Here is a 27025-nt window from a genome sequence, read left to right on the forward strand (position 1 = left end):
GTTCAACAGACCACGCAGGACCTGTTTGATGGGGCAGGTCTGTTTGCGGAGCAGACTGACTCTCAGCTGCATAGCCCTTGAGTCTTTTAGCCTCACATGAAGTCCTTGGGTATGCACACCCCAGCAACCCAACACAAACATTTCAAGCCTCAGCAGCAGTGTTCCTATCCTTCTTGGCCAAGGCAGGACTTTTATAGGAGAAGGGGCGGGAATGGCAGACTCAAGCCTTCCCACTCCCCACCCGGGCAGGGCCAGGGCCCTACTAAACCATCGTCAGGTTCAAAGCAGGCCTTTTGAAGGTTCGGCACACCAGCCACAATTCCAGATCCTTGAATCGTCTGTCCCACTTCTGCCGTGCTTGGCCCCAAATAACTTCGGACCGCTGGGTTCTCCGTATGGTAGAAGTGGGATATTCTCTCCAATTCTGTTCCTACCCTCCCTCCCACCCTCCTTCCCCATCTCTTCAGGGACCCTTCTCACGAGCAACTCCTTATCCAGGAGGTGCAGGTGCTCCTCACCAGGGGAGCGGTGGAGGAGGTTCCTCTGGGCAAGGGATTCTATTCCTGCTGTTTCCTAATCCCCAAGGCCAACAGGGCTCTCAGACCCATTCTAGACCTGTGAGGACTCAACAAGTTCATGATAAAGTAGAAGTTCCGCATGGTCTCCCTGGGCACAATTATCCCTTCTCTGGATCCGGGAGACTGGTACGCCTCCCTTGACATGAAGGACGTGTACTTTCACATAGCTATTCGGCCTGCACAGAGACAATTCCTACGGTTTGCGGTTGACCACAAACATTATAAATTTACGGTCCTTCCATTTGGCCTCTCAACAGCCCCCCGAGTGTTCACCAAGTGCATGTTGGTCATGGCTGCTTTCCTCTGTCGGAGACAGGTGCAGGTATACCCATACCTCGACGACTGGCTCCTCAGGGGCCGCACTGGAGGCAGGTGGAGTCTCAAGTCCAATTGGTCAGATCCACATTCGAGAGACTGGGTCTCCTCCTCAACCTGAACAAGTCAACCTTGTTACTGACCCAAAGAATAGAATTCATCGGGGCAGTGTTGGACTCAGTTCAAGTAAGAACGCTTTTCCCAGAGTCCCGCTTCCAAGCCATGACGGACATCATTCAGGGCCTCAGGCAATACCAGACCACCAGAGCAAGGGGATGCCTGAGTCTCCTCGGTCACGCGGCAGCCTGCACTTATGTGACTTGGCATGCCAGACTGAGGCTCAGGCCTTTATATGCATGGCTTGCTTCGGCCTATTGCCCGGGATGCGACAGCCTGAATTCAGTGATCACGGTGCCGGGGCAGGTGCTTGAGTCCCTTCAGTAGTGGCTCAACCCTTGGTAGGTGTGTGAAGGAGTCCCCTTCAACAGTCGTCAGCCCTCCTTGTCCCTGGTAACGGACACTCTGGGATGGGGAACACATTTGGGAGACCTCCAAACGCAGGGCCTTTGGTCGCAGGATTAGCTCACCCTCCATATCAATATCAAGGAGCTGAGGGGCAGTGCGACTAGCATGCCAGACCTTTCAGGCCTGACTACGAGGTCAAGTGTGTAGCAGTTCTGACAGACAACACCACTGCCATGTTTTACCTCAACAGGCAGGATGGAGCCCGGTCCTCTCCCCTATGTAGGGAAGCCCTCTGGCTGTGGGAGTTTTGCATAGGACGCTTCCAGGTGAATGGAGTGGGCTATCTACCAGGAGTTCAGAACACACTGGCGGACCACCTCAGCAGGTCCTTCTGCAATCACGAGTGGTCCATCTGGCCAGATGTCATACACTTGGTCTTCCAAAGATGGGGGTTTCCCCATGTCAATCTGTTCGCCACCCGGAGCAACAGAAAGTGCCCAATGTTCTGCTCCTCCCAGAGAGACAGCCCAGGCTCACACGGACACATTCCTGGTACCCTGGGGAGGCTGTCTGCTCTACACCTTTCCCCCGTTACCTCTTGTGCACAAGGCCCTACTCAAGGTCCTCAGGGACGGGGCAGAGATAATTCTGGTGGCACCAGTGTGGCCCCAACAACATTGGTACACCAACTCCGGGAGCTATCAGTGGTCGCCCCAATGACGTTGACTCTCCTACCCAACCTGATCACTCAGGACCACGGTCACCTTCATCACCCCGACCTGCAGTCCCTCCACCTCATGGCCTGGAAGCTTCATGGCTGAACCCCATGGAGCTTCTGTGCTCAGAACAAGTAAGGGAGGTTCTAATTGGCAGCAGGAAGCCCTCCACTAGAGCCACATATCTGACAAAGTGGAAAAGATTTACTTGTTGGTGTGACGAGCGTTGTACAGCCCCTGTTCAGTCACCTGTACCTCTCATCTTAGAGTATCTTCTGCACCTGGTAGCATCCTCCAGAAAGGTATATCTTGCTGCTATCCTGGCTTTCCACCCGGGAGCGTCTGGATGCTCTGTCTTCACCAGCCCTATGGTTGGTCAGTTCCTCAAGGGTCTGGAACAGCTACATCCCTAGATCAGACAGCCGGTCCCCACGTGGGACCTTAACCTGGTACTCTCCAGGCTAATGGGGGCCCCATTTGAACCACTTACAACTTTCTCCCTTCTCTATCTGTCGTGGAAGGTAGCCTTTCTAGTCGCAGCAAGGAGGGTGTCTGAGTTAAAGGCCCTTACCTCAGACCCACCTTATACGGTTTCCCACAGGGATAAAGTGCAACTCAGACCTCAGCTGGCCTTTCTTCCTAAAGTTGTGTCACATTTCCACACTAGTCAGGACATTTTCCTGCCTGTATGCCTCATGGCAGTAGGCGTGAGCAGAGGCTGCACTCTCTGGATGTTCGGCAAGCACTAGCCTTCTACATCAAGCACACTAAGCCGTTCAGGAAGTTGAGCCAGTTGTTCATAGCAGTGGCAGACCAGACGAAAGGACTCCTGGTCTCATCTCAAAGAATATCCTCCTGGATCACTTCATGCATCCACACGTGCTACGAGCTGGCCAAAATACCTGCCCCGGCTCTTACAGCACACTCCACGAGGGCCCAGGCCTCATCAGTGGTGTTCCTGGCCCAGGTCCCAATACAAGAAATCTGCAGGGCAGCAATTTGGTCCTTGGTACATATGTTCACCTCTCATTATGCCATTATCCGGCATGCCAGGGATGATGCAGCTTTCGGCAGAGCGGTGCTCCAATCAGCGATTCCATAACTCTGACCCCAAGGCTTGGGGGTCACCTAATTGGAATTGATATGAGCAATCACTCGAAGAAGAAGAAAAAACAGTTACTCACCTTCTCGTAACTGTTGTTCTTCGAGATGTGTTGCTCATGTCCATTCCAAACCCACCCACCTTCCCCTCTGTCAGAGTAACCACAAGAAGGAACTGAGGCGGCGCCAGATTAGCAGGGTCATATATTGAATGCCATGAAGGCACCACTCTAGGGGGCTCCACAGCCAACCGAGTGGGTGCTGCTAGGGGAAAAACTTTCCGATGACTGTGCACGCAGAGTGCGCACACCTAATTGGAGTGGATATGAACAACTCATCTTAAAGAACAACAGTTACAAGAAGGTGAGTAACCATTTTTTCTCCCTTATCTGAAGTGGACTCAAATGCAAATTACATCCTTAACTTCACTTCCCGAGGAAGGAATTTAATTTGGTCAGTAGGACTTTTGGAGTTTTATTTTATCATCTTGAACTTTACCAGTTTTTCATAAACCCTGTATGCAGCATTCCAATCTGCTGAGTCACAGCCATACATGTTTTTGTGGCTTCTTCTGCAAATACAGTAGGCAGTGTAGAAAAGTTTTATGAACTATTTATGGGAAGGGTGAAGTATGTATCTCCATAAAACTGGTTAGAAAAGAAACTTATAAAGTGGCTTAAAAATATCTGCCATGTTCAGATTAAGAACAGGAAAATGACATCATTTTCTGTAAGCCATTTTCTTTTATTTAAACGTAATACTCAGAATTTCTTTAATACAAAGTTTTATTGAGATTTCCATTAGCAAACATGGATAATTCATGTTGGCTGAAAATCTTTTTAAAAAGATATATGTACATATGCATATTTATGTGTGTATTCTTGGATCAGAAAATAAGGTTGAGAACATTTCAGTAGATGGAAGGCAGAGGAACTGCAGATGAAGCAGAAGAAGAAAGAGGGATGGAGGAAGAACTGGGTGTGTCAGAAGTTAAGAGAAAAGGTGATAAAGGTGCAAGTTGCTCACAGTACAAGACAGAGAGGAATCAATGAAGAGGAAACCAAATATTGAAATAAAGACATGATCATGGTAGTCAGCTGGGAAGAGCCACAGAACATGGAACTGATAATCGTATGTCCTGTACATTGCTGAGGAGAAAGCTCAAAAGGGAAGTGAGAAATGTTTAAATTACATAGTGTATATTGAAAATTTGCCCTCTACTTTATTCCAGGCCATCATGTGCAATTTTGGTTTTATTTGATTTCCTGTGAAGTGTATCATGCAGTGTCATCCTTTGCAGAGAGGTGGGTTTTTTTCTTCCCACCCTCCCTGCCTATGCAAAGCTTCAAGAAGCATGAATATGTTTTCCCTGTGATCTTCATTTTGTGTTAGCTGCCTCCCTGAATTCACAATCATGAATTTCCTCAGGGCTCTTGAGTCTTTTTATTTGATCTCTGCTCTCTGTCTGCCTCTGGTGTGCCCCAAAAAGCACATGGTAGCAGCACTGTGATAGAATGCACCCCTATATTCACACTCTACACACAATTGTTATAATCTTCATACCAAATATGCCTTGTGAGGTTTCATTTGAAAACTTAATAACTTTCTGGTCAATAATATCATGGTGAAATGTATCTAGCAATATATGTAAAGTTATAAATTGCTCCTGAATGATGATGGTGGCACATGTTCAAACACACATAGCCCCAGTTAGGCAGAACTGGCCAAGCAGGTCTTAAAGGAATGTGGGTTTACTTCAGTTTACGTATATGTTGTAAACAGGGTCCTCAGACAGTGAGGGAGGGAAGACAGGAGACAAGAAAAATCTTCATTTTTGCAAACAGACGTTAGAAGAAACAGCATGGAACCGCTTTCACTACTAGACACCATGTTGCCTCCTTTACTGTTTGAATAAACTTGACTTTGAGGGGTAACCTAGAAGAAAATGCATCTCAAAGGGGGACTGGACTATGAGAGCGAGGGGGCAAAAACACCTCAAGTTCTCTCTCCCTAACCACCTCTTTTTTCACCTAAGACGACAAAGAGAAACAGCTGTTGGACTTTGGGAGTAGATCCTGGCCTGAGAGTTTGGTCAGCAGTGTTACTGGGAACAAGGCGAAGTCCCTTACCACAAGTCCAGCTTGTTAAGTTTAGGAAGCATTCTATCTTTCTTTTTCTTGTAACCATTTCTGACTTTAATGCATCATTACTTGTACTCACTTAAAATCTATCTCTTTGTGAGTAAATAAATGTGCTTTATTCTTTAATCAAAACTAATCCAGCGTTGTGAATTGTTTGGGTAACACTATTTGGGTAGCAGACAGCTGTATGTTGATCCCCTTAGAGGGGCAATGGACCTGATATATCTGGACGATCCAGGAGAGGCTGGACAGCACAAAACACACATTTTTGGGGGAGAAATCCTGGATGGGGGGTGTTTTGAGGTCACCCTCCAAGTACTGACCAAGGCTTCTGGAAGCCAGAGTGTGGCTGGTGTTTGATGACAGGCTGCTGGAGTCAGAGTTGCTGGACTAGGGCTGTAGCTATGCACAGACACTCAGGGTGTGACCTGCATGCTGCTTGGCTATTTGTGAGGAGCCCACATTGGGAGCTACAGCAGCAAAAGCATAGTGAGGCTCCCCAAGTTGCAGGACAAGTGGTGACACAACCCCTCACAGGTCTGGATTGCATCCCAGAATGTCATAAGTACCCAAAACTCTCTAAAGTCAAGCATCACTTTTTAAAACAATATTATTATTTCTATTGATTAATTTATATTAGAGTGGCAGCCAGAAGCTCAGATCAGAGCCCCATTGTGCTGGGCATTGTACGTACACTCTGCCTCAAAGACCTTACAGTCTAAATGGACAGAACAGATTAAGGGTGGGAGAAAGGAAGCATTATTATCTCTGTTTTCCAGATCGGGAACTGAGGCACAGAGATTGACTTGCATGAGGTGGCACAGGGAGTTTGTGGCAGAGCTGGAATTAAATCCAGTCCTAGCCTAGTGCCTTAATGAAGAAATCTTTCTTCCTCTCCAAAGCAGGCATGGAACACAAACTCATACAGGATAGAGATTCATATGTGATTCAAACTCGGAGAGATTTTGGTAATTCTGTTGGGAGGACAAAGTGACTCAATCTCTGGGGATGCGGGGGGTGCAGTCTTGTGGAGGGAGATTTTGGGGCAGTTGCTCCAGGTTCTTCTTCATCCTGCTTACAGTTGTCATTTTTCATTATCTTCGTTTTAGTGGTGTTACTGGAAGCTGGTTCAAGGTGCACTGGTTCTCGGGTTCCTAATATAGCCCTCTAGATGCTCTTTCAACTTGTTTGGCAGCTACTTCCAAAATATCTCAAGTGCACAATTTTATTTTGTACATTTTTTTTTACCAGGGGTAAATTCCCCAGGGATGCCCTCTCCTCTATGATTATTTGGGCGATGGGAGGAGAAAATCTGACCCATAAACAGAAAGGTGATGTGAGAAGGAACACTTCGAAAATGCAAACACTGTCCAAGGGGAAAGTGCTGCCTCTTCCTCTTCCCAGCTCCTTCAGACTTTCTTTGCAGTAACACTTTTTGGTGACCAGGACGTCTGGTTGAGGCACCAAGTGGAAGGGGCAGCTGTTATGATCAGTTACAGAAACACTAGCATTTTGGTTGCACATTTTTAAAGGGACTGAGAAGCCTCTTGCATGTATTCAAGAGACTCTTCAAGAGGCTTTGTGGAAGTCCAGTTACAGATACATAGTTTGTGTGGGACATCAGAACAGGAAGTATAATTTAGATAACTTAAATAAAAGGTAGCATGGGTGAAACATGTTACTGACACACAAGTTATGTAACTGATGGCCATGGAGGGGTTATATTTTCATTACTTCTCAGTATTAATTTGAACGTTGGAAGAAGGATGTGCCTGTTTAGAAGACAAAATATAATGTAATCTGATGTAGAAGCCTGCATTTACTTCCTTCAGATGAGAAATTACTGTTTGCTAGCCCTTTTTCAAATCTGATCTCTGCAGCTTAATTGGCAATAATACAAATGTTAACAGCTGTATAAGAGATGTTATTGAGTCCACAACAGTAGCCATGGTTACCTGCATACTTTCATTGCTTTATTAATGTGTAATTCATTTTTTTCTGGAAATACCATTACCAAGTAACATAATACAATACAGCCTCTTAGCGGGTATTACTGTGTAGAGAAGAGCATCTCCCAGTGAACCTGAAAGCTGTTTATATCAAACTGGATTATATACAGAACATACCACCTATATATTATAGATCCCGTAAATGCTGTATCGTAACAGAGGGAAAAGAGAATCCTACAAGTTTCAAGTGATATTACTCTAGAACTTTTCACAATAAAAGAAGAGACTACTTAATATCGTTTGGCATTAAAAAAAATGGTCTCTGATTTACACTGGTGGGCGTAGCTGATCTTGTGGTCAGAGTGCCCTTTCTCTCTGCTTCCTGCATCCAACTATTGCTCTGAAAACTTGCACTACTGGTGAATCTCAATGAAAATAATTAGCCAGATCTAGATCCCTGCTCAGTCCTTTTACTGCCAGTCTGGTACCACAAACTGGAGGGATAACTGACTTACATAGATAGCTGGCGACTCTGCCGATGTAGGGAAATCCCAGGATAGGATCACCAGTTCCTGCCCCACTTCAGCCCAGCATAGGGGCCCACTGGGACTTGGGGTGTGTGACTGGAATGCAGTCCTGGACCAACAAATTGGAATCTATAGGGCAGTTACTGCCAGTATAAGCTATAACACCCTTAAAGTTACTCTAATTTGTGCTAGAGAACAAATTCTCTCCCATCTGCCCCCACGATCAGTGGGATGGAAAGGTGGTATAAAGTTACCTAAGCCCTCTGCTCCTTGCTCTCTCACCCTCCACCCCACCCTACCATGCTGAGCATAGGTGAGCTGCACCTGAGGACCTGGCCTATTTTTTTGCCAGATTAATGAAAAGCAAACAATTAACTGCACCAGATTTTTCAACTGCACGCTAGCTTAGCTAATAAAGAGAATAATAATACATATTTCCACTTCAGAATATCTCAAAGTGCTTTGCAAATATTAATGCATTCAACTTTACAAGAATGCTGAAGCCCATATATTCAGGATTTAGGTTGGTTTGATTGTTTTAGTGGGATGGGGTGAAATTAATCCTGAATGCATAACCAATGTAAATCAATTTAAAATAACAAAGAAATAGCACCCAAAGAGAGTGGATGGGTGTTTTGTTTCTATGGGATTGTGTGATCTGATTTCTTTCAATGTAAGGTTTCTTTATACTGTTTCTACACTGTTCCATAGCATAACATAGCACACTTTGCATGCCTAACAGCATTTAATTGAACATGTATATAAACTGCATTTAAAAATACTGTTACTTGACATTTGTGTGTTTACAGTGAAATCTGGGTATTGATAGGTTGCTGCATTGGCTTGAAATAAAGACCAAATAATGCAATATTTAAATATGACATTGAAAAATTACTAGGATTGCCCGATGAAACCATGTTGAAAAGAATGATAAAGCTTGGATGAGCCAGACCCATTTTCAGTGCATTTCCGAGGACAAGAAGCAGGATGGCATTAAGATTAAGAGTCCCATAGCAAAGCTGGCTGTTGCCACAGTCTAGCTTCTGTTGCTGCTCCAGTGCTGCCAGGTTGGAGCTATTTATAGACATTAGCCCGTATCTATCCGTGTGCATAGACATACTACTCTCTCAGAAGTTGTTGTGTTTCTACAGAAGTGATGTCTGATTTATCTTCCGGTCCTTCGCAGGGTAGTTTGTTCTGTACCATGCAAAAGGGATGAAGCTTGACACATCAAAAATCTACACACTGTACATTCTCTTGCTTTGTATGTTTCTATGGTTTATTTAAAACGAACTTCTTAATTTCTGTTTGTGTACTCTCCATCTGCAAGACTTCGGGCTTAATTTAGCCCTGGGATATGCTGGCTTCAACCAACTTGAGCATAGGGCTGCTCTCAGCAGAAAATCTGCCGGGAGGAGATGATCAGGAGGGCTGGTGCCAAGAGCCTGCACACCCCACTTCTCCAGGGAGTCAGCAGCACAGCCTCTGACTGGGGAAGAGGTGTGGCCAGGAGCCCCAAGGGGTGCATTGATTGATCAAATCTCCCAGTGAGCCCCTGACCAGGAGGCTCCCATGGAACATTAGCCAGAATTTAAACCTGCCCTCCTTGCAGTCACTGGTCGTGCAAACAATGGCCTGCTGAAGGAGTATGCCGACCCAGAGGGACAGCTGCTCCTGATTTTCACCTGCTGTGCCAGCAGAATTGAGACAATAGCAGATGATTTCCCAGCTAAAATACCAGTTACAGATGTCACTCTTCACAAGGGACGAGAGTGTTGGTTGTAACCCATGCCTCTGAGGGAATGTATTGGTGGTACTCCTGCCGGAAGGCTATGGTTTGGGGAGGAATAGAGAAGCTACAGAGTTCTGTGTAATCTGTTAACTAATTTCTCATTTGGAATGATAGGTCTGTTCTAAAATGTATCATGTCAGCACTTTGATTTTTCATTTAACTTGAGATAAAAATTTCAGGAGTTTTTTTTTTAATTTATGTTAAATATAGAACCTCGGGGAGGTTGGAGTTGTTTCATTTGTGGGTATGAATGAGACAGTCCTTTTTAATCAATCATATCCAATTATAAGTGATGAGGGTATTTTCCCCCCCCCTCAATTTTCTGACTTCTCACAACTATAAACATCCCTCATTTCCTTTCACACATAGATGTTGTGGTTTTTACTCCTCAATTAACCTTGGCTTTAAAAATTAACAGAATGCAATAGACTAAAGAGGAAAATAAGAGCACAGTAGTTATACCTGATTTCTGTGGTCGCAGAAATAAAAACTCACTATAGAGCACAGAAATATGCTTAACAAGAATAAGAGAAATTGAAAGACATATAACACATATGTTAACAGGTAAACTAGTGAAGGAAAAATGGACCAAGTGGGATGAAGTGATTGAAAACAAATCATTAATATACCTTATACAAGAGTATGGCTCTTTAATGTATACTGTAACTAATATTGCCTAAGTTCAGCGATGTTCCCTTATCTTGTATATCTAAAACCCTCCCTTGTACAAGATATTTGTATTGTGCACAAATCTATTTACCGTTAATTTTTAAAAAGTAGTAATTAAAAAGCCTATTAGTGTAGTTACAAAGGCCTGATCCTGCAGCCCAGTTCACGGTACTGTGACTTTAGTGGGGTTCCCTCTGAACGCAATACGTCTGTGTATGTGGATCAACTTGCAAGACTGGGGCTGTTTGATTCTAAACATGATTTCTGTCCTTACTCAATTTCTGTAAAATAGGAAATGTCCTTACTACCAAAATAGTAGGAATTTGGAAAGGGAGAAGGGCATAAGTCTCTTGAAGAACTCTTGCTTTGGTTTTGTTACAGTGGACTAGAATTTGGACTGTCCACTTGTGACATTCCAAAAAATATGAAGATGGTTCCCTACACTCAGAATTCCCCCTGGCATCTTCAGAATTATGCTTTAAAAAAAAAAAAAAAAAAAAAGGACTGGTGTGCAAAACTGTCTAATAATTTTCAATTTGCATTCTCTTTAAAACAGTACTACAGCTTGTCTCAATAAAAATTAAACCTATTTTCTGAGGAATCTCAGAAGGTTTCCCTCTGGTTGTAAAGGAAAGTTTTGATTGGGGCTGTGTGTATGTGTGTGTTTATACTACCAATAAAAAGGTCTCTATTTTAATCGCCTTCATCCTTCCTGGACCCAAATACAGTATATGATGTACAGTAGGCCAAGGACAAAATATGAGGACAGCAAGAAAAATAATTTAGAGATGTGGGATCAGATTCCTTAGCATAAATAACATTTTCTCTAACCTTCATTTCATACTTTCACACTACTGCTGACAATAATTTTAATAATAGTAGTGGGCGAACACCAGGTAAATGTCTGGAGTGGATTTTTCCTTATAATGAGGTGTCTCTTCCTAACTTACATTGGCATGGATGATATTAAGGAACAAAGCATAACATATTTGTTGACCCTTTCTACTGAGTTGATATTTCTGATGGTTGATATTTGACAGTGAATCCTGCTTACCATATCTCAGGCCTGGTTTGGGCAGGCTTTGAGCTGGCTGTAGTATTTCAGTTCAATGAATCAAATGATGGTCCCAACTCTGGGTGGTGCTGAGTGCCCTCAATTCATGTTGAAAAGCATTTCACAGAATTGGGCCTATAAAGGAGAAGGGCAGGACATAGGGAAACTTAACTGGGAACTCTCTTGGCAGTCTCAGCAAAGAGGCCAAGAATTAAATTGTCAGAAAAACTGACAGGGGTAGATCTTCAATTGCTGTAAATTGTCAGAGCTCCATTCGCTGCAGTGAGAAGAACAGGAGTACTTGTGGCACCTGTGACAGGGTCAGGCCAGATGGTTACAGGAGAGTGATCCTATTGGTATCAGGGAAGTGGGCGGGCAAAGCCCACCCACTGCTAAAGGATCCCCCCCCCAGCCTAAGAGGAGGATCCACAGGACCTGGAAACCAAATGAGTACGGGGGACAACTAATGAAATAACAGGGACAGGAGTGTGATCAAACGGTCAAATGAAGGGAACGTGATAGAAGGCAGATATATTAGCCCCAGGTTAAGTAGGTCCCTTTTCCCTGGGTAAGGTAACAGGGAAGGTTCCCAAACAATTAGGAACTTTCTGGAAACAAGGCAGACAGGCTGATTAGAACACCTGCAGCCAATCAAGAAGCTGCTATCAGAATCAATTAAGGGAGGCTAATCAGGGCACCTGGGTTTAAAAAGGAGCTCACTTCAGTTTGTGGTGTGTGTGTGGGGACCTGGGAGCAAGAGGCACTAGGAGCTGAGAGTGAGAAGGCTGGAGAACTGAGGTGTACAAGCATTATCAGACACCAGGAGGGAAGGTCCTATGGTGAGGATAAAGAAGGTGTTGGGAGGAGGCCATGGGGAAGTAGCCCAGGGCGTTGTAGCTGTTGCACAGCTGTTCCAGGAGGCACTATAGACAGCTGCATTCCACAGGGCCCTAAGCTGGAACTTGGAGTAGAGGGTGGGCCCGGGTTTCCCCCCAAACCTCCCAACTCCTGATCAGACACAGGAGGAGTTGACCTGGACTGTGTGTTCACGAAAACGGCCAAACTGAGGGCTGCCGTGAATCTCTGAGGGGAGCAAATCTGCCAATAAGCACAAGACCCACCAAGGTAGAGGAGGAACTTTGTCACACACCTTAGAGACTAACAAATTTATTAGAGCATAAGCTTTTGTGGGCTACAGCCCACTTCATCGGATTCATAAAATGGAACATATAGTAAGAAGATAGATGTACATACAGAGAAGGTGAAAGTTGCCATACAAACTGTAAGAGGCTAATTAATTAAGATGAGCTATTAGCAGGAGGAGGAAAAAAAACTTTTGTAGTGATAATCAAGATGGCCCATTTAGACAGTTGACAAGAAGGTGTGAGGATACTTCACATGGGGAAATAGATGCAATATGTGTAATGCAGTGGAGCTATGACAGTTTACACCACCTGAGGTGATCCCTCCAGGGTATGGTTGAGGCAGATTGTATATTAGCACCGCTCACGTTGTTGTTGTTGTTGTTCTGTGAATACTTCACTCCCCTGGGCTATTAATCTGGCACTTTTCACCAGTCCCAATATGACTTTCAAAAGGAAACATTTACCATTTTAAAACTGTGTCTCGGTTATTTCATTTCATTTTCTTCCTGTTGCTAACTTTTTCAGATTACAAACCATTCCCTTCCTGTATTCTTCTAAGAACAACTTGAATATTCATCAAAAGATAGTTCTACAAAGAGTTTTTATATCAGATATGCCCTGTGATGAACCTAGATTTGGGCCTTGCGCTGGAAGGAACAATATTAGTGTTTTAATTTTATTGCCCAAGCCTTGGTTATTTATCTTCCACGTCAGCATCTGAAAACCATGTACCCAACCTCCACTCCCCTCCTCCCCCTCCCTGTTTTTCTGGCTTCTTCTTTTTTGGAATTGCTCGGAAAAAAAAATTCTCCTCCTCCTGGAATATTTCTTTCCCTGAAGATTTGAGGCAACACATTTATTTTCTGCTAATGGAATTCTTTCCATGGCAGCAAATTATGACTTTGCAAAAACAGAGATTGTTGTGAACTGTCAGTATCCAAGTGAAGTTGCAGCCATACAGAGTCAAGTTTGAGTTTGAATTTCAACTCCCACTGTTACCAACTCACGTGCATGTACACATACTCAGCTACTTTTAAATAGAACAGTTGTAGAATAGATGGCCTAGTTAGATTATTTTTAGTTTTTGACCTTTTCAGATATGAACTACAACACATTAAAACATAATGAGGTGGCACTATTATTTATTTCATAGGACAGACCCAAGGTGAAATATCAACATGAGGAGGGAGGAAGAATAAAGACTCTGATACACTATCATTTTTAGTAACAAATGGCCCGTTCCTTTTGGTAACTCTAATTTTACATGAGTCTGATAGGGCATACCTACTGCACACTCAGAGTGTGTGGGAAAGGGTTAGCAGCCAACAGATGGGAAAAGGGTAAGGACCACCCCAGATAAATTATCAGATTTGATGACGCAAGAGAGAGATTCCAGCTGGGATTCATGTAAGAGGAAGATGTAAAGAGAAGGCTACTGGGTTGGGAGCCTGAGCACAATAAAATCCCTCTCCTTCCTGCTATTATCATAGCAGAGGCAATTGCTAAACCTGCTTGGAACAACTAACCAAGGGTTGTGATAGAGTCACCATCTCTGGAAAATTTTAAATCCAGATGGGAGGTTTTTCGAAAAGCTATGCTCTAGTCCAAACAACAATTAAATCAGGGAAGTCCTAGGGCCTGTGTTATAGAGGAGGTCGGACTAGATAATCACAGTGGTCCCTTCTGACATTATTTATGAATGTATGAACCTCGCTGATGAGAAGTGCTGGGAGGGAATTGGTGAGCTTATCTCCTGGCTACCCAGGGAGAGCTGGGATGACCTGGATAGATCTGAGTCAGGGACTGTATTAACTGTTGTTAGCGCATGGAGAAAGCCCACCTTAACCCTTGGGATTCAATTGATGGACCCTCTGGGTCTCTGCTGGGCTTGAAAGGAGCAGGAGCTTCATTAGCTTTTTGTGCTGGTCCACAATGAAGTCTTGGAAGACATTTTGAATGCTGATCCAGCTGCTTCCTTCTTTATTAAGTTTTGGGAACCTCCAGGCTCCGTAAGAGAGACTAGCTGTTTGAGCTGGAGCTGGAATCTTGCCACAAGCAAAGCACTCAATGAGTAACTTTTATATACATCGCTTCTACCTTTTTCTTTTTCAGACTTGTTGAGAGGTGAATGGATGATGATATACAGGATCCACTTCATATTCCTTAAATCCATTGACTTGTCTAGGTGCCTGGCTAGTTAAACTTAGCTTCCTGGTTTAGAAGTCATGTTGGAGTACTGTTAACAGTCCAGCTACAAATTCAAAGCAAATGAATATGGACCCGGCATAGTCAAACAGCGTGACCTTCCTCAGAAACACCAAACACACAGAAAATTACACCTGAAAGACATTTTTCATTGAAGTGCTTGCAGGGGGTATTCTTGACACATTCCAATGTGCTCCTCAAGCATCCTTGCGTTCCTCAAGGAAAGTCCAGCCACCTTTTTTCTTGACCCATGTGAATAAAGATTATTGGAAAGTCTCCATTGATCAATGCCCATGCTGTTTCTTTAGATGTGATACTGTCCCTAAAACAGCAATGAGAGTAGCATGCTTTTCTGAGTATCATCAATGCACACTGAAAACCCAAGGGGACATTTTTAAACCTCCAGACAGTTCAAGGTGACGGTAAAGCTCAAAATTAAGAGGAATATTTTCAACCTGAACATTTGAATTTGGCAATCAGTGTGCCATTTTAATAGTAGTAGTTTAGTTAGCTAGCCATACTTTATCTACCATATCTGAAATGAAGATTTGTTAACTGATTTGTTCCCCTCCTACGTATTCTCTTTCTGTTACTTTTGCTGAATGTTGTGCTGCTTTCAAGGAATTTTCCTCCCCAAAGCCAGTTACAGAGAGTAAAGTGCCACCAGGAAGCCTTTCTCTATTGTATGTCCAAGGGCACCGGGGTACAGCTTATTCATCATTCCATCACATCCGTCTTCCAATGACTGAACTTGCATTGAGCAGAAGCATTTTAAAACAAAAAAGCCGATGTGATCAGAGCCAAATAGGCACATATGTATTTTCTGCTTAAAGACAAAAGGCAAAATGTCATGACTTTTAATTTTCATACTTTGCTATAGTAAGGTAAAAAGCCGTGTGAGGTATGTTATAATTATAAGATTGACCACAAGCATTCATCTCATCTGCCACACATATTAGTAGAGTATTCCTTTACCTAGGCTCCCACACCTGGTGGAAAGCCTAGATAAACCCAGGGTATATAATGCAGGTAGGTATTAGTACACACTAGGTATCTTTCTTTTAGACCCTGCTCCTGTTCTTCAGTAATCTTATTAGCATCACTAGCCCCCAGCATTTAAAAAAATGAGTTGGATCCCAAACATAATGACAGAGTTAAAAATAATAACTTATAGAGCTATTTATTTGCCTCTTGGTGTCATAGTCTATAGGTTTCAGAGTAGCAGCCGTGTTAGTCTGTATTCACAAAAAGAAAAGGAGGACTTGTGGCACCTTAGAGACTAACAAATTTATTTGAGCATAAGCTTTTGTGAGCTACAGCTCACTTCATCGGATGCATCTAGTCTATAGGGTTCGTTTTTTTTCAAGCTATTCTCCACAACCATGAGGGCTAGAAACTTCTTGTGTTTTTTGTTTGGTTGGTTGGGGAGGGGGACTTGGTGTGGGGTGGTTGTTTTTTTTAGTGAAAGCTGAGATTCTTGTCTAATCACATAATACCTCAGCTTCAGGATTCAAGCAAAACACCAAATATTGTGAGACTTGTAATAAAATTAGCAACATTTGATTTGTCCTTTATTATACTGAGAGCTTAATCAGGCCTGTAAATGTCAGTAAGTAAGACACGAGAAGTAATTCTTCCGTTCTACTTTGTGCTGATTAGGCCTCAACAAGAGTCTTGTGTCCAGTTCTGGGTGCCACTTTTCAGGAAACGTGTGGACAAATTGGAGAAAGTCCAGAGGACAGCAACAAAAATGATTAAAGTTCTAGAAAACATGACCTATGAGGGTATATTGGGAAGGGAAATTTGTTTAGTCTGAAGAAGAGAAAACTGAGAGGGGACATGATAACAGTTTTCAAATACATAAAAGGTTGTTACAAGGAGGAGGGAGAAAAATTGTTCTCCTTTATCTCTGAGGATAGGACAAGAAGCAATGGACTTAAATTGCAGCAAGGGCGGTTTAGGTGGGACATTAAGAAAAACTTCCTGTCAGAGTGGTTAAGCACTGGAATAAATTACCCAAGGAGGTTGTGGAATATCCATCATTGGAGATTTTTAAGAACAGGTTAGACAAATACCTGTCAGGGAAGGCCTAGATAATACTTAGTCCTGCCATGAGTGCAGGGGACTGGAATAGATGACCTCTCGAGGTCTCTTCCAGTCCTGTGATTCTATGTCTGGTATGGTACAGTGTTGTGGGGATATGATTCACATTTTCTCAGTTTGAAGATGTACCCTGTGCTGGAGTACAGTGTTCTTGTTATCTTGGGATGAGGGGCCGGATATTTGGGCACATGGGGGGTTGCATTAACCTAATTATCTCATTGATTCTGCATGAACCTTGGAATCCATTCCCGCTGAGTGTGCTATTCCAGCCTGTAACGGACCAGTGTTCCCTGGAGGTCTTGCTTATTAAGCTATTTTAAAAACAAGCAGTACAGCCTCTCACTGGAGGGATTTCTCTCCCCAGAGCTCTTGCGGTAAAGTCTAAACAAACAAACTGAAAATTTTTGTAATATAGTTAGAGAATGGCCTGCCCACAGGGCTTCTTCCTGCCGAGTGTTCCTGGTGGGTAACCAGGCTCTCCCCAGAGGTTTGGCAGTTAAAGTCAAATTAAGCAGCGTTCTCCCTGTTTCAGGATCTAGCAGCAGTTCCAGTTCCCTCCACACTCTCCTAAGTTACTAGGAAGGAGCAACTGCTATCTTGCAGCCTCTCCAAGTATGCCTTTCTGTAGTGGTCTACAGCAGACCCTGGGATTTCATTTTCCAGGATTCGTTCTGGTTAAGTTGTAGGGGAGTCTTGCCCTGCCCACGCTCAAATCCCTGGTCCCAAGCCTTACACAGAGTCAGCGGCCTGGATACTTTCCCAAACCCCAAACTGCCACTCTGAGACCACTTCCTCTTTCAGGGTAATCAGTTCCTTTGTCCCACAGTTCTGTCTTTTTTTAAGACACTATACCTAGAAAGGAGTAATATTGCCCCAGAGACTTCCCAGCTCAGTCTTAAAGGGCCAGTATACCCCGTTACACAGCCTACTGACAGGAATAAAGACAATTGCCACTCTACTTCCCCTAAGAAAAGGTTTGGATCACTGGATCAGAGCAGGCAGAGATCTTGTGGCCTTCCCCAGCCAATAGACCACTCCTTACTAGTCTGTTTAGAATGAATACAGAGGCAGGGAATACAGAACTCTGCATCTTCATACTTTCCAGTTTTTTTAGTTTGACCTTAACCAAAAATTGTATGGCTTTCTAAATGCCCCCCAATTTCAATGTTCTTTTACAATTTTTCCCTTAAGTTACTGATATGGAATTACAACTTTAACTCCAGCTAAACAGAAGTTTTTCTTCTGGTTACTTTTGGACATTTGTGTTTTAGCTTTTTTCTTTTTTTAAAGGCCCTGGTTTGGGTTTGTAAGTTCTTACGTACCCAGAAACTTTCAGTACAAGCTGAATCAGAAGTAGAATGTCTGTCTGTCTTTCTTTCATTCAGTCACATGCACGTTTCACTCAGCCAATTTCTATTCTGTTAATAAAGTTTTTATATTAAAAATGGCACTTCTTAGACATTTTGAAGAGAAAATGAAGTGTAGTATATTGTGTCTTAAGGAGTTTTAAATCTTTACTGGAATTTAGTGACCACTGGCAAATATAAAATCTGTTTGAAGTCAGGAGTAAGAATCTCAGACTGGACCTCTGGCTAGCTAGGCATTAGCTTCTAGAAAGAATGACTGAGTCAAATTACTTTTGGCACTAGTTTTAGTGTTTCATCTTTAGACATTTTTTATTAACCTTCCATACTGTAGATGATATTAGATGAGCCAATGGGAGGATCTTGTGATCAGCAGGGTCTTATGTTTGTTGCTGCAGTAGTTTGTGCAAGATAACTTTAGAAACAACCGTAAATTATACTTCTGAAAGGGGAAATTTAATTAATTGAGTTTGTCATGTTTGTCTCCATGGAGTCTTTGTTCAAGTCAGGAGTTCTGAAGTTAAGGGTAAAGAAAAGCCACAGATGCAAAGTAAAGAAATCATTAAAAAATCACTCTTCATTATTTTATTGTTTAATTTTATCCCTTCCCCAATGAAATAGCTTATATCAAGTTTCATCTAACCATATAGATGACAACGATGTGGGTTCTTGACCTGAAGGTCATGCACAGCAATCAGGGGGTCATAACCACCCTGCCCTTCCCATATTGTTAAGTGGGTGGAGGGGATTCTTCACTAGATCTGGAAGTGGGTCCTGGAGTGAAAAATAGTATGAAAAAGGTTGAGAACCACGGCTTTAAACCATGAGTTGTAGGAACTATGCCTCTAAGGCTATGTCTACACAGCAGCTGGCAGGGTGCTTCCCAGTGCAGGCAGACAGACTTGTGCTAGCTCTACTGCAGCCAGCGTGTTAAAAATAGCAGTGTGGCTGCAGTGACGCAGGCATTGTCTTGGGCTAGCCACCTGAGTACGTAGCCTGAGGTTCGGGTGGGACGGTACCCAGGTAATTAGCTGATGCCATCCTCAATGCCACTTTGACCCCATTGCTATTTTTAGCATGCAAGCTCAAGCATACATCTGTCTACCCACGCTGGGAAGCACCCTCCCAATTGCTGCATAGACAGAGCCTAAGAGACACAGCACACAACTTGCAGCCCAGCAACAAAGGTGTCTCTGAGCCACCTTTATACCCTCAATCCTGGGCTGCTCCAGAGGACCAAGAGGTCTCCAGGGTGAACAGGGCCAGGGCCCTGCATAAGTTTATGGCATACTCTCCGGGCTGCCCTATGGATTGCAACTCTGTCCGGAATCCCAGTGTTACATGATGCCATTCCAGCCCTGGAATGCCCCCTACATTAGGACTTGTGAGGTGATCTATGGAAGAGTAGCCTGACAGCTGTTCCCCCGGTGTCTGTGCTGGGGGAATCCTTCTCTGGGAGTTTACAGAGCTTGTAGGGCCCCTCTGCCTTTTTTAGTCAGCGTGAAAAGGCTGGAGTGCGGGTGAAGATCTCACTCTCTATTTTCTTCCAAGTCATTTTGATGAAGTTAAGCAAAATCTTCGCTTTCAGAGCTTACTTCTTGGATGGCTCTTGGTGAAATAGGTCTAATTTTTAAAATATTTTTCTCAGGATAAATTTGTGTCTGTCTGGATTGTGATAGTTTATACTGGATGGTATGGAGTACTAGGTCCACTTATAAAACTTATAAAACATATATGAATATGGATTCCTGCCTCTGAAAAATGTTTAATAACTATGTTAATCCCTTTATCCCTTTCATGCTGAAAACATATCTTCTCAAACAAGGAAAATGTATTACGGTTTAGTTTTCTCTTGATGTAGTTTCTCATTTCATATATACAGTGAAATCCTGCCCCCACTGAAGACAATGGGAGTTTAGCCGTGGACTTCAGTGCAGCCTGGATTTCACTGGTGGCTTACTTATTTTGAGCAGTATGTTCACCTATTTATTGAAAAAAATAATTTAAAAATACCATTAAAAATTACCAGAGTTTTAAAGAATCTTCTAAGGTTGTTTTGAATTAATGATAGTTTAATAAGGCAAGGAGTAGGGGGAATAAACAGGAAGAACTGGAAATATTAGCACATAGGCAAAAAAAGACCTGGTAGTAATGTGGGACTTTAATTACACTGAGATCTGTGGGAAAGGTAAGATGGCAAAACACAAAATTTCCAGTAAGTTCTTGGAATGCATTGGGGACACCTATTTTAGGCTTGATTCTGACCAGCAAGGAGGAATTGGTTGTGAATCTGAAGCTGGAAGGCAATATGTGAGAAACAGATCATGAAATTATATATTTCATGATTCTAAGGAAAGAAAGGAGCGAGAGCATCAGAATAAGGACAATGGACTTCAAAAAAGTAGACTTTAAACTCAGAGAACTAGTAGGTAAGGTCCCATGGGAAGAAAATCTAAGGGAAAAAGGAGTTGAGGAGAGCTAGCAGTTCCTGAAGGCGACAGTATTAAAGGCACAACTGCAAACTATCCCGATGTGAAGGAGAGCTAGGAAGAATAATACAATGACAATATGGCACCAACAGGAGCTCTTTAATGACTTGAAAATAAAAAAGGACTCTTACAAAAAGTGGGAACATAGATGAATTGCTAAGGAGGAGTACAAAAGAATAGCACAACCATTTAGGGACAAAATCAGAAAGGCTAAGGCACAAAATGAGATACAGCTAGCAAGGGACATGAAAAGCAATACGAAGAGGTTCTTTAAATACATTAGAAGCAAGAGAAAGATGAAGGAAAGTGTAGGTTCTCTATTTAGTGGGGAAGAAGAGCTAGTAACTGATGACATCAAGAAGACTGAGTTGTTTAATGCATAGTTTGCTTCAGTCTTCACTAAAATGTGACCAGATACTCCACACAATTAATATTGATAAGAGGAAAGAAATACAAGCCAAAATACAGAAAGAATAGGTTAAAGAACATTTAGATAAGTTACATATATTCAAGTCAGCAGAGCCTGATGAAATTCATCCTAGGGTACTTAAAGAACTAGCTGAAGCAATCTTTGAGAACTCATGGAGGATGGTTGAGGTCCCACAGGACTGGAGAAGGACAAACATAGTACCTATCCTTAAAAGGGGGAACAAAGAGGACCCTGGGTACTATAGATCAATCAGCTTAACTTCAATACCTAGTACCTAGAAAGATACTAGAAAAAATTATTAAACAAGCAATTTGTAAGCACATAGAGGATAACAGGTTATAATGAATAGGCAGCATGGATTTGCCAAGAACAAATCATGGCAAACCAACCTATTTTTCTCTTTTGACAGGATTATTGGTCTAATATTACTGGATGAGGGAAGCATAGACATGATACATCTTGATTTTAGTAGGGTTTTTGACACTGTCCCTCATGACATTCTCATAAGCAAACTAGAGAAATGCAGTCTAGATTTACTGAAATTATTATAAGGTGGGTGCACAACTGGTTGAAAGACCGTACTCAAAGAGTAGTTATCAATGGTTTGCTGTCCAACTGGGAGGGCATATCTAGCGGAGTCCTGCTGGGGTAGTCCTGGATCTGATACTATTCTAGATTTTCATTAATGACTTTGGATAATGGAGTGGAAAGAAATCTTATAAAATTTGCAGATGAAACCAATGTGGGAGGGTTGCAAGCACTTTGGAGGACAGGATTAGAATTCCAAATGACGTGGACAAATTGGAGAATTGATATGAATTCAACAAGATGAAATTCAATAAAGATAACTGCAAAGAAGTACACTTAGGGAGGAAAAATCAGATGCACTACAAAATGGGGAATAACTGGTTAGGTGGTAGTACTGCTAAAAAGGATCTGGGCTTTATAGAGGATCTTAAATTGAATATGAGCCAACAATGTGATGAAGTTATAAACAAGGTTGCTGTCATTCTAGGGTGTATTAACAGGAGTGTTTTATGTAAAACAAAATGTCTAGTCAGCACTGGTGAGGCCTCAGCTGGTGTACTGTGACCAGTGCTGGGCATCGTGCTTTAGGAGAGAGGTGAATGAATTGGAGAGAGTCCAGAGGAGAGCAATAAAAATGATAAAAGGTTTAGAAAACCTGACTTTTGAGGAATGGTTAAAAAAACTGGTCATGTTTAGTCTTGAGAAAACAAAACTGAGCAGGGACCTATTAATACTCTTCAAATATGTTAAGGGCTATTATAAAGAGGACTGTGATCAATTGTTCTCCATGTGCTCTGAAGTTAGGACAAGAAGTAATGGGCTTAATCTGCAGCAAGAGAGATTTAGGTTAGATATTAGAAAAAACTTTCTAACTATAATGACAGGTTTCAGAATAGCAGCTGTGTTAGTCTGTATTCACAAAAAGAAAAGGAGTACTTGTGGCACCTTAGAGACTAACAAATTTATTTGAGCATAAGCTTTCGTGAGCTACAGCTCACTTCATCAGATGCATAAGTGAGCTGTAGCTCACGAAAGCTTATGTACTCCTTTTCTTTTTTGTAACTATAAGTGTAGCAAAGCAGTGGAATAGGCTTCCAAGGGAGGTTGTGGAATCCCCATCACTGGAGGTTTTTAAGAACAGGTTGGACAAACACCTGTTACGAATGGTTTAGGTTTACTGGATCCTGTCTGAGCACAGGGGGCTGGACTTGATGACTTCTCAAGTTCCATTCCAGCCCTACGTTTCCATGAGTCTATAAGGCAGGCTATTTCTTTTCCATCTTTCTTGCCACCCCCTTCGTTGGCTTACATGCTACCTAAGGATAAATGGCACAATGGGGAATTTCTCTGTGGATCTGTGTCCACAGCAAAATAATTCCAGAAATTGCTAGCATGTAGACATTTGTTTGTGCACTTTAAACATACTTGACCAAATCCTTAATTGTCAAATGCCCAGAAATGATGCATTTCTGCTGAGCAAATTATGAGAACATGTGCACGCTGTGGAGGTGATGTCCAAGGCAGGTCTTCAGGGAAATGTTGGGAGCAAAGAGTGGGCATGTTGCCTACCAATGGAGATACGGTTAATGGGTCTGTGCACCCTTCAGATAGGTTTGGGCCAGACCCCGGGTAAGAAGGGGTCACAAGGCCACATCTGCTATCCTTTCACCCCCATGGCCACAGCCCAGTTATGCAACTGATGCCCATGGAGCTCATTTTGGCACCGAAATTTTCCCCCAGGTCCACTGGCTTTTAGCATATTTTGGTTCTAAACAGGCATTTTACTTGGGCTTTGCACATGTTTTAAAGATTGGCCCTTAATCAGCTATATCAGAAAATAAATATAAATGGAGGCTAATTTTAAATATATAAATATATCCTTATGACTTCATTGTTTGATCCAGCAGGAAGAGGAGAAGATAAACCACGAGAGAGAACATTTTTGTTCATATACTAATACAACTGCCAATTTTAGATAAGGAACTAGAGGAAAATAATTGGAAGCACATGCCTAAATTGGCACTTGAGCTCAATGATAGTTTTGTTTGACAAGACAAATTCCACACAAGAAGAGGATTTGGGCCTGTTGAAGATGTTAAGGTTTACACCTGTGATTATGTTGTAAGTGCTTCTGGTAGGCAGGGAAGGGGCAAGAGAAATTCCTTCACATTTTTGACAAAATTAAAAGAGAAATTGAACATAGTGCATGCCTCCTGACCATGATAATTCAAATTCCTTTGTGCTGATACATTGTGAGCTAATGCTTCTGTTTTACAGGAGGAAGGAGTAATTAAAATTTAAAATGTAGTTGGAAAAAATATCCCACCTTTTATTATTTGTGTAGTGACAACATCTGAGGTAGGTGTGTTATGCTCATAAGAACACGGGATCTTTATCAGGGGAAAAGGCAATACACCGCTGTCATAAATGTAAAGGGAGGGGTGGCCACCTTTCTGTATACAGTGCTATAAAATCCCTCCTGGCCAGAGGCAACATCCTGTTACCTGTAAAGGGTTAAGAAGCTCAGCTAACCTGGCTGGCACCTGACCCAAAGGACCAATAAGGGGACAAGATACTTTCAAATCTTGGGAGGGGGAAGGCTTTTGTTTATGCTCTTTTTGTTTCTCTTCAGCTTCGAATCTGGCCAGGTCTAGTTTATTAGCTGCTTCACTGGTAGTCATTTTCCTGCTTTCTTGTGCTTAACTCTAGCTATACCCGAGAGTTAGGGGGAAAAAAAAACTTGTGAATTTCCCTGCAGGAGGTTAACTACCCTGTCTTTAGGTAAAGAAAACTCCAGCTCAAAAAAGAAAAATCCCTTTGTAAAAAAACTAACACCTCTGTCTCCAGGCAAATAGACAGAAAACCCTCTAGCTGCTCTCAGCTTAAAAATAAAAACCTCTTCAGGTCTGTGCTTTTGGTTCAAAATGATCTCTGGTTCAAAATGATCCCACCTCTCTGCCACCATGTCAGGGTTCCTTCCCCACTTTTAACTCTAGGGTACAGATGTGGGGACCTGCATGAAAGACCCCCTAAGCTTATTTTTACCAGCTTAGGTTAAAAACTTCCCCAAGGTACAAACTTTGCCTTGTCCTTGAACAGTATGCTGCCACCACCAAGAATTTTAAACAAAGAACAGGGAAAGAGACCACCTGGAGACGTCTTCCCCAAAAATATCCCCCCAAGCCTTACACCCCCTTTCCTGGGGAGGCTTGAGAATAATATCCTAACCAATTGGTTACAAAATCATCGAAGACCCAAACCCCTGGATCTTGAAACAATGGAAAAATTAGCCAGGTTCTTAAAAGAAGAATTTTATTTAAAAAAAAAAAAAGAAAGAAAGATCAAAATCATCTCTGTAAAATCAGGATAGAAAATACTTTACAGGGTATTCAGATTCAAAATACAGAGGATCCCCCTCTGGGCAAAACCTTAAAGTTACAGAAAACAGGAATAAACCTCCCTCTTAACACAGGGAAAATTCACATTAAAAGATAAATTAATCCGCCTTGCCTGGCTTACCTATACTTGTTGCAATATTGGAGACTTGGATTAGGATGGGTTGGAGAAGATGGATTTCTGTCTGGCCCCTCTCAGTCTCAAGAGAGAACAATCACGTAAGCAAAGAGCACAAACAAAAGCCTTCCCGCCCCCAAGATTTGAAAGTATCTTGTCCCCTTATTGGTCCTTTGGGTCAGGTGCCAGCCAGGTTAGCTGAGCTTCTTAATGCTTTACAGGTAACAGGATGTTGAGGAGGGATTTTATAGCACGGTATACAGAAAGGTGGCCACCCCTCCCTTTATATTTATGACAGCTGCGTTTATTGAAGATACAACAATTAGCAAATGCATTCAATCACACCACACACACACACTGTCCTGCCAGTCGATGTTGTAGTTACCAGTCCAGATCAATCTAGTGGCCAGCTAGGTTGATCTCAAGTAGGGAAGATCCGGGTTCCGTTGGTCACGACACGATGCTCCGGGGAAGTCTTGGCAGGACGAATCCAAAGTTTCATGGCAAGGCACCCTGTTTATATAGTGATTTTTCTTGACTGGGACCAATGAGTTTTGCACCATCATGCTGTAATCAACTGTTGTTTGACAAGTGCTTGTTTTTTTAAATTGTCCTTATTTATCATTTTGGTTTTTTATTAATTTTTGTAGGGACTTATTCTGTGCTGGTTTTGATTACCACTATTTTGTCCCTATTGATAGGTGCCTGTCTCATTTTTAGAGGAGTCAATCTGCCCTCCTCTGACATTTCAACAGGGATATGTTGCAGCCTCCTGGAGCCCTTGCGTCTGTCTCTGGTTCCTCCCTAGGCCATCTGGTTCAGCAATGGCCTTCACGCTTATTTTTTAACCCACACATTCCTGTTTCACACACAAAACAGAATCAATTTACACAGAACATTTTGAACGGGAACATCAAATTGCAATGCAAAAGAAAACAATCATTGCATTCTTCTCCTTATTTTAAAATGCTAACCCTACAACAAATTGATGACCCTCAAAGGATCTGTTACTGCCTTGAAATCAGTCCAGACACAGATTCTGGCTGATGTATCTCTACCAGTGGCCCATTAAGCCATTCCTTTCTGCTATTCAAAAAGGGTGGCTGGCAGGATATGATCAAATCAAACACTAATACATTTAATACATGCTACATTATTATTCTTGATTTTTTATTTTAAATTATATAAAATACAAACATAAAATTCTATTACTACATGTGCAACACTTAACAGTGACAGCAAGACTATAACAGGGTTAAAAAAAGAACTAGATAAGTTCATGGAGGATAGGTCCATCAATGGCTATTAGCCAGAATGGGCAGGGATGGTGTCCCTAGCCTCTGATTGCCAGAAGCTGGGAATGAGCGACAGAGGATGATTACCTGTTCTGTTCATTCCCTCTGGGGCACCTGGCACTGGCCACTGTCGGAAGACAGGATACTGGGCTAGATGGACCTTTGGTGTGACCCAGTATGGCTGTTCTTATGTTCTAATTATGCTTTATAACAACCACATTAGATGGGAGGCAGAAGAAGGAGGCTAGTTCGTGCTAGACAATTAAAGGCTAAGCGGGGTTTTCTGTTACTCAGGTCAGTGGGGATGAGGTTCTTATTGTTCCAGAATTTTGATCAAAAATGACAAACTTTTCAACTAAGCTGTTTACCTTTTTTGATCAGCTTTATTGTTCTCTCCTTACCCAAATCCAGTGGACCCCAGCAAAAGTTCTAGACTCTTGGCTCCCTGAGGCTGTGCTCTCTTTCTACTTATAGTGACTTCCCAGTCTCCTCACACTCGGCGGCTGAGCTCTCAAACTTAGCTAGGTAAGTGTGTTGGGGGGCTTGGGAATGGCTGCTGTGATTTATTGATTCATTTATTTGCGCTGCTGTGCCATTCTCAGGCCTCTAGTAGAAGACTGACTCTGTTCCTGGAGGTGATACGCAA

The 27025-nt window shown here is 42.6% G+C and overlaps 1 protein-coding gene across 4 annotated transcripts in view; it reads left to right on the top strand.

Moving 5' to 3' along the window:
• AIG1 (androgen induced 1) overlaps positions 1–27025 on the top strand; it is a 189680-nt gene that overhangs the window by 81752 nt on the left and 80903 nt on the right. For 2 of the 4 annotated variants that reach the window (XM_074948534.1, XM_074948537.1), the window contains one exon: positions 4066–5295. The exons of the other annotated variants lie outside the window; for them this stretch is intronic. In XM_074948534.1, coding sequence (XP_074804635.1) covers positions 4066–4118 — 53 coding nt within the window. In that variant the 3' untranslated portion in view covers positions 4119–5295. Of the gene's footprint in view, positions 1–4065; positions 5296–27025 lie in introns of those variants that run through there. 4 annotated transcript variants of the gene reach the window in all.

This window comes from Natator depressus, chromosome 3 (genome assembly GCF_965152275.1).
Source record: "Natator depressus isolate rNatDep1 chromosome 3, rNatDep2.hap1, whole genome shotgun sequence".
NCBI classification, from domain to species: Eukaryota; Metazoa; Chordata; order Testudines; family Cheloniidae; genus Natator; species Natator depressus.